This window comes from Sinocyclocheilus anshuiensis, unplaced genomic scaffold (genome assembly GCF_001515605.1).
Source record: "Sinocyclocheilus anshuiensis isolate Anshui unplaced genomic scaffold, SAMN03320099.WGS_v1.1 scaffold499, whole genome shotgun sequence".
In the NCBI taxonomy this organism is placed as follows: domain Eukaryota; kingdom Metazoa; phylum Chordata; class Actinopteri; order Cypriniformes; family Cyprinidae; genus Sinocyclocheilus; species Sinocyclocheilus anshuiensis.
The window spans coordinates 143,940-151,439 of record NW_015551033.1 but is presented as its reverse complement, the minus strand read 5'-3'; the positions used below and the strand labels follow the sequence as shown (position 1 = coordinate 151,439).

The 7,500-nt window shown below is 35.0% G+C and overlaps 1 protein-coding gene across 1 annotated transcript in view; it reads right to left on the bottom strand.

Annotated features, from left to right (window-relative positions):
* LOC107661281 (protein kinase C-binding protein NELL2-like) overlaps nucleotides 1–3,032 on the bottom strand; it is a 99,294-nt gene extending 96,262 nt beyond the window's left edge. The window contains exons 1-2 of the mRNA XM_016450779.1: nucleotides 2,824–3,032; nucleotides 990–1,086 (exon numbers count right to left, since the gene is read on the bottom strand). Of these exons, the coding sequence (XP_016306265.1) occupies nucleotides 990–1,086; nucleotides 2,824–2,903 (177 nt within the window). The 5' untranslated portion in view covers nucleotides 2,904–3,032. The remainder of the gene's footprint in view (nucleotides 1–989; nucleotides 1,087–2,823) is intronic.
* Nucleotides 3,033–7,500: the final 4,468 nt, after the last annotated feature.

Below are 7,500 nucleotides of genomic sequence, written 5' to 3'. Positions count from 1 at the left end.
CTTAAAGAGGCTCTCTGACACACACACACACACACATTCAAATAAGTGTGCGTGTTTTATAGTCTAATAAACCACAGTTATGGGTGTGAATTACCACAAAAAAGTAGATACTTCCTTTCAAATTAGTTAACAGCACTAGGCTGTCTAACATACTGCTAACACCGTACTGTGCACTATATATTGCATACAGCATGCAAATATAAATATTACAGTATTATACACAGATAAACAGCATTATACTGTTATTTTGTAAATGCACACTGTGCATAATAATATATTGCATAATGCATTTGTCATATGTTGCATGCTTATTTCAGTGTTTAGTATCAAGATACGAATATAGTTTTTATGTCCATATTGTTATTAAATTTTATTTTAGTTTTAGTTTGTTATTTTAGTACGTTAAGTTATACTAAATGAGACTAAAAATGAGACATTTTGCTTTGGAAACTAAATAAAATATAAAATAAAATAAAAATATAATAAAATAAATAACAAAAATGTTTATGATTTTAGTTTTAGTTAACAGTAAAAATCCTGTCTGAAGTAAAATAAGTTTTTTATATTTTATTGTATTTCCGTTAAAGTTCATTTTATTTCAAATAATGAAAATGTTTGTGGTTTTAGTAAACTATAATACTCCTGTCATTTACTGTAAGATAACAGCATCTGTCAAATGCATAAAATGTTATTTTACATTTTTAATCTAATTTTGAGCAAAAATGCCTTATTTATTTTCAGTTTGATCTAATTGGAAATCTGGAAAGATGACAGCCGATAACACTGAACCATCGGTCTCTGCAAATTGAAGGTAAGTGCAATGCATTGTGGGATGTAGTGTATTCTATGCAGCACATTTAAGTGTAGCAGCTGATCTGGGGGTTTGTATGCACAGTTGAGAAACAGTAAGAGAAGTATGTTAGCCTGTGTGTTTGCTGATGTGCATCTGTGCTGATTCACGATTCTTGTGTGGGGTAAAGATGAAACACCTTGAATAAGCCATGAGCGCTGTTTCTCTGTCCGACCCAGAACGACGTGTCTTCTGGGATCTCCATCAGAGGAACTGCAACCACTCGCTCGTAGATCCTGAAGAGAAATGTCCCAATACCACAAAAAATATCAGCAAAATTTCATGATTCTTGATAGCAGTTTCAACACCACAGCAATATGCTATTGAACACACTGTTTTTATTTGGGAAAGTAATATTATTAGTAATATTAATGCATTTTATTAACTAAGTGGCATGTAGTAAACAGCTCACTGCAAAAACTGATGTTCTTGCTCAGTATTTTTTCAGTAAAATAACATTCTTATATCAAGATGCTTTTATTTAAGAAGCCAATGAAATAAGTATGAAAGCTTGTTTCCACCATTGGGGGAAAAAAAACCTTAAAAAGGTCATTGTAACTTTTTTTCTAGCAATTCTGAGAAAAAAAGTCAGAATTACGAGATATAAACTCAGAATTGCGAGATATAAAGTAAAAATTGCAAGATATAAAGTCAAAATTGGGAAATATAAAGTCAAAATTGCGAGATGTAAAGTAAGAATTGCGAAATATAAAGTAAAAATATAAATATACAGTAAAAATTCCGAAATATAAAGACAGAATGGCGAAGTATAAAGTAAAAATTGCGAGAAGTAAGAATTGTGAAGTATAAAGAAAAAATTTAAATGTATAGTAAGAATTCCGGAAAAAAATAGTCAGAATTGCAAAGTATAAAGTAAAAATTGCAAGATGTAAAGTAAGAATTGCGAAATGTAAAGTAAAAATTGAAATGTACAGTAAGAATTCCGAAATATAAAATCAGAATTGCGAAGTATAAAGTAAAAATTGAAATGTACAGTAAGAATTCTGAAATATAAAATCAGAATTGCGAAGTATAAAGTAAAAATTTAAATGTACAGTAAGAATTCTGAAATATAAAGTCAGAATTGTGAAATATAAAGTATAAATTGTGAGATGTAAAGTAAGACTTGCGAAATATAAAGTAAAAATTTAAATATACAGGAAGAATTCCGAAATATAAAGTTAGAATTGCAAAGTATAAAGTAAAAATGTGCGAGATGTAAAGTAAGAATTCTGAAATATAAAGTCAGAATTGCAAGATATAAAGTAAAAATAGCAAGTTATAAAGTCAGAATTGCGAAGTATAAAGTAAAAATTATGAGATGTAAAGTAAGATTTGGGAAATATAAAGTAAAAATTGTGAAAAATAAAGTGTTGTGAAATATGACGTAAGAATTGCAGAACATAAAGTCAGAACTGCAAGAAAAAAGTCTCAGTTGTGAGATAAAAAGTTGCAATTATACCTTTTTTATTTTTATATTAAGTCTTCTTTCCTACATTCATTTTTGATACATTTTTCAGAAAACAAGACTAAATATCTTGTTATTTTGCGCCTCAAGTAAATGTATCTTGATTTAAGAATTTTTACATATTTGTATTGGAGAAAAGATAAAAATACTGAGTAAAAATAATAATTTTTGCAGTGCTAAAAAGTATTTTTATCTTGTTTCCCACTTAAAATATAAAAAAATTCTTAAAACAAATAATTTTTGACATGTTTTCATGTCTATTTTGTTTTACTGCACTGGTAGATTTTAACGCTTGATTATATTAAAACAAGCTGAAAAGATCATCTGCCAGTACAGTAGGACAAAATACACTTACTGTATATTTGTCTTACTATCTTATGCAGGGTTGCTTCTCAAGTACATTTATCAGGTTTCAAGATGTTCTTACTGGAAAACATGTCAAAAGGACTCATTAAGAAGTGGTTTTGCTGTGTATATTATTATATTCTCCTGTAATTTCACATACTTATTGCAGTCGACATAGAGCGCCACATGTGAAGCGCTGATGGAGACGGAGACTTTGTGCCATTGGTTGTCGGCGAGCATGTAAGGGAAGATCTCTGTGTACGTCTGCTGGCCTTTGGTCTGGAAATGAAGACGCACTTCGCTCTTCTGTCCGCTGCTCTCCAGCTCCAGCAGCCTGTAGAAATACAGTCAATATAATATCAATCATGAGGAAGGCAAGTAGCATATTATTGGTTAGATCAAACCACTAGCAGTTCAGTGTGTGAATTTGTGCTCCAGACATGAATGATTCCTCAAGTCATGGTTTATATTGTGTTCTGGGTCAATTTGAGTATTTGAGTTATTGAATATTTGAGTTGTTGGAAATACAGGTTAAACTAGGATGTTTTTCTTGAAATTGTCTGATTTGTTTTCGTTTAGGGTCGTGAACATGCCTGCAAAGTTTCCACTCTCTGAGGTTTTTTCTGATTTTACTGTATTTTTGAACAAATAAATTAGGCTTGGTGAGACTTCGAGACTATTCTTTTATTATTCCTATTCTATGTGTGTATGAAATTTCTATTGTGATTGTGATGTTAGCAGATCAATTTTACCTACAAATTTCATGATTAGCTGGACAAAACCAAAATTGCATGTATGTGTGTGTATATATATATATAAGGGTATATATATAATGGTATTTACATTTCTATTCATAATATTCACATCATGAGAAAACAAATGGAATAAACAAAATCAAAATTTTAAATGAAAAAAAGTAAAAAAACAAAACAAAACAAAGGTTTAAAAAACAGATGTTTTAAAATCTTATGTTATGTTTAAGGTTTTTACTTTTTGGTGAATTGTATTGGATCCATTTAATTTTATTTTTTTAAATCACAATTTGTGAAAAATGTGTGAGAAGTATTATTGTTAAAGTGTTTTTTTGTTTGTTTTCAAAGTGATTTTGGGTAAATTGTATTAAATCCAATTAAAAAACATTTTAAAATGAAAAAAAACTAAATTTTACATTTTAAAAAATATATGTATGTACAATACTGTTCATAATATTTACATTTTGTGAAAAACAAATGTTGTTAAAAACAATTTTAAAAATCATGTTTTCATTTCACTTTTTTTGTAATATGTCAGAAGTATTAATGTTTAAGGTTTTTGTCTGATTTTCTATAGATATTTTTATAGTGTGATTTGTTCCTGAATTGTACTGAATCCAGTTTGTGTCAATTTGACCCCGAACAAAACGATCATAACCAGAATTACTACAGCACAAAAGAGATGTGCTGTTACTGTCCTACTCAAAATACCTTGGCAACCACACAGCAACACCCCAGCAACCACCCACCACTCCACGTCATTGTGCCGGTGAGTTTTGCACAGACAAGCACCACTCAAAATTTACTCTACTTGATCCTTTGTTCCCACTAAACATGTCATTGACAGCAGAGGACACAGCGGGATCTCTGACAAATGGCCAGACCTGCAAACAAAAGGAGCTGCGTTGCATATTTTTCAGCATCCACAAATAAAGTGGGCTGAACACATGCCCCTGGGGCACATCGCCGGCAGGAGGGCTTCACGCTCGTCTCTGACCACCTGAAATGCATCTAACTTTGCAAACGTCCTCCATAACAATATCCCAGGAGATTCCCATCACATGCTGACCATCACAGATTCTGACCACAGTCACTGCTGGAAGGTAAAATATGAGTGCGAGTCCTCGTAGTGAGACTGAGCTTTTGTTTTGGCACCGGGGGAGTCTGCCACCCCCATGGTTTTATTAAAGGTCCCATGACATGCTGCTTTTTAGATGCTTTTATATAGGCCTAAGTGAATAAAATAAAACTGTAAATTAAACTGTCAAAACCATGATACACTACCATTCAAAAGTTTGGGGTAAAGTAAAGTAAAGTAAAGTAAATAAAAACAAAACTTTATTCAGCAAGGATGCATTAAATTGATTAAAAGTGACTGTTGTCACGATGCACACACACGAGGAACTAGGAGACGCTGGAGAATACTTTACCAAGACTTTATTTGCACCAAGGGAGACGAACACAGGAAGACGTTCACACGAAGACGTTCAACAGCGGACAGAGAACTAGGGACTGGGAACACTTTAAATACACACAGGAGGAGGGGATGACGATACACACCTGGGATCCATGAACCATCATGGGGAACACCTGGGACAAATTAAACATGGGAAAGGAACACCTGGGGAGCAAGACACAGACAAAACATGGAACAGAGTCTGACAACCGTAAAGAAATTTATAATTTTACAAAAGATTTCTATTTCAAATAAATGCTGTTCTTTTGAACTTTCTATTCATCTCTGAATCCTGAAAAATAAAATGTATCACGTTTCCACTAAAATATCGGGCAGCACGACTGTTTTCAACATTGATAATAATCAGAAATGTTTCTTGAGCAGCAAATCAGCATATTAGAATGATTTCTGAAGATCATGTGACACTGAAGACTTGAGTAATGATGCTGAAAATACAGCTGCGCATCACAGAAATACATTACAGTTTAACAAATATTCACACAGAAAACTGCTATTTTAAATTGTAATAATATTTCATAATTTAACAATATTTGATCAAATAAATGCAGCCTTGGTGAGCAGAAGAGACTTCATTGCAGTCCGACTGACAACTTGTCTTTGATGGCTTCTTTGCTGCATATTTGTTTGTGCATGCAATACATCGACGTGTATTTATTGTCTTATATCATGTATTATATTGCAGTACTCAGTCTTTCTCATCACAGACTACAGACTCACAGCTGAAGCTAAAACATGGTTTCTGAGGATTGAGGCACAGAAAACACCGGCGGATATGAGTTAAAAGTCTCCTTCATATTGTAATTCCTCCGCGCCGCTCGTCTATATTGAGATTTACTTGAAGGGGGAAGCGTTAATGGGGAAAGCTGCCAAAAATTCATCAGCCCGTCTGCCTGCGCAGACTACCAATTTTTATTTCCTCCTCCTCGCAAAAAATCACCACGCTCGATTGCATTATTCGAGAGAAGCCAATTACAGATACGCAGGTTTTGATTTATCTACAAACAGGGACCTAATGAGTTCTTTTCCTCTCGCCTTGCACTTCTAGTCAGTGCCGTTCCAGCTGCAAAGAAATGGAATATCAATACCGGCCCAATGTCAGAGCCACCTGCTATATCGACCCGGTGTACAATGTAATTAACATCTTTCACAAGGCCCCTATTATGCGCTGGCTTCAATAAACACAGTTCAATGAGCACAATTACAGTAAGGACACGGCTGCTATAGTTCTGCCGGCGCGGCGTGATGTTGTTGTCTTCGCCGAAGCGAATGTCGTCGTAAAAGATGCTGTTCTTTTGAAATACAGGAGTCTTAAACACAGAAAACGCTTGACCTGCTGGCCCTCAAAACTGAATCTCGAGTCCAAATTGACGACAAGAGCCATTTTCTGTCAAGATTTAATGTGTCTGCCTGAATCATGAGCTAAAAGATGTCAAATGGTAGAAACCGCAGAGTTACATTTCTTTTCACTCTCAGGAAAAGTAACATGCTCTCTAAAAATTTGTTTTAGTGAATCGGTTCCTTCTGATGAAATGATTCATTGATTCATTTGAGTCCCAGTGTGGCATTTTATATATTTTTTGTATTGAAAATGCATTTTAGACAACCATTCTACCATCTATCTATCTATCTATCTATCTATCTATCTATCTAAATCGGTTCCTTCTGATGAAATGATTCATTGATTCATTTGAGTCCCAGTGTGGCATTTTATATATTTTTTGTATTGAAAATGCATTTTAGACAACCATTCTACCATCTATCTATCTATCTATCTATCTATCTATCTATCTATCTATCTACCTATCTATCTGTTTGTCTGTCTGTCTGTCCATCCATCCGTCCATCCTTCCATTTATTTGTCCATCTGTCCATCCATCCATCCACCCATCTATCCATCATCCATCCTTCCATCCATCCATCCATTCATCCATCTATCCATCCATTCATCCTTCCTTTCTTCCTTTATTCCTTCCTTCCTTCCTTCCATCTATCCATCTGTTAGTTCGTCCATCCATCCATCCATCTATTCATCTATCTGTTCATCCATCCATCTATCCTTCCTTCCTTCCACCCATCCATCCATCCATCCTTCCTTCCTTCCTTCCTTCCTTCCTTCCATCCATCATCCATCCATCTCTTCGTCTGTCTGTCTGTCCGTCCATCCATCCTTCCTTCCTTCCACCCACCCATCCATCCATCCATCCATCCATCCATCTCTTCGTCTGTCTGTCTGTCCGTCCATCCATCCTTCCTTCCTTCCTTCCATCCATCCATCCATCCATCCATCCATCCATCCATCCATCCATCCATCCATCCATCCATCCATCCATCCATCCATCCATCCATCCATCCATCCATCCATCCATCCATCCATCCATCCATCCATCCATCCATCCATCCATCCATCCATCCATCTGTTAGTTCGTCCATCCATCCATCTATTCGTCTGTCTGTCCATCCATCCATCCATCCACCCTTCCTTCCACCCATCCATCCATCCATCTCTTCGTCTGTCTGTCCATCCATCCTTCCATCCTTCCCTCCTTCCTTCCTTCCTTCCTTCCATCCTTCCATTTGTTAGTTCGTCCTTCGTCCCTCCATCCATCTA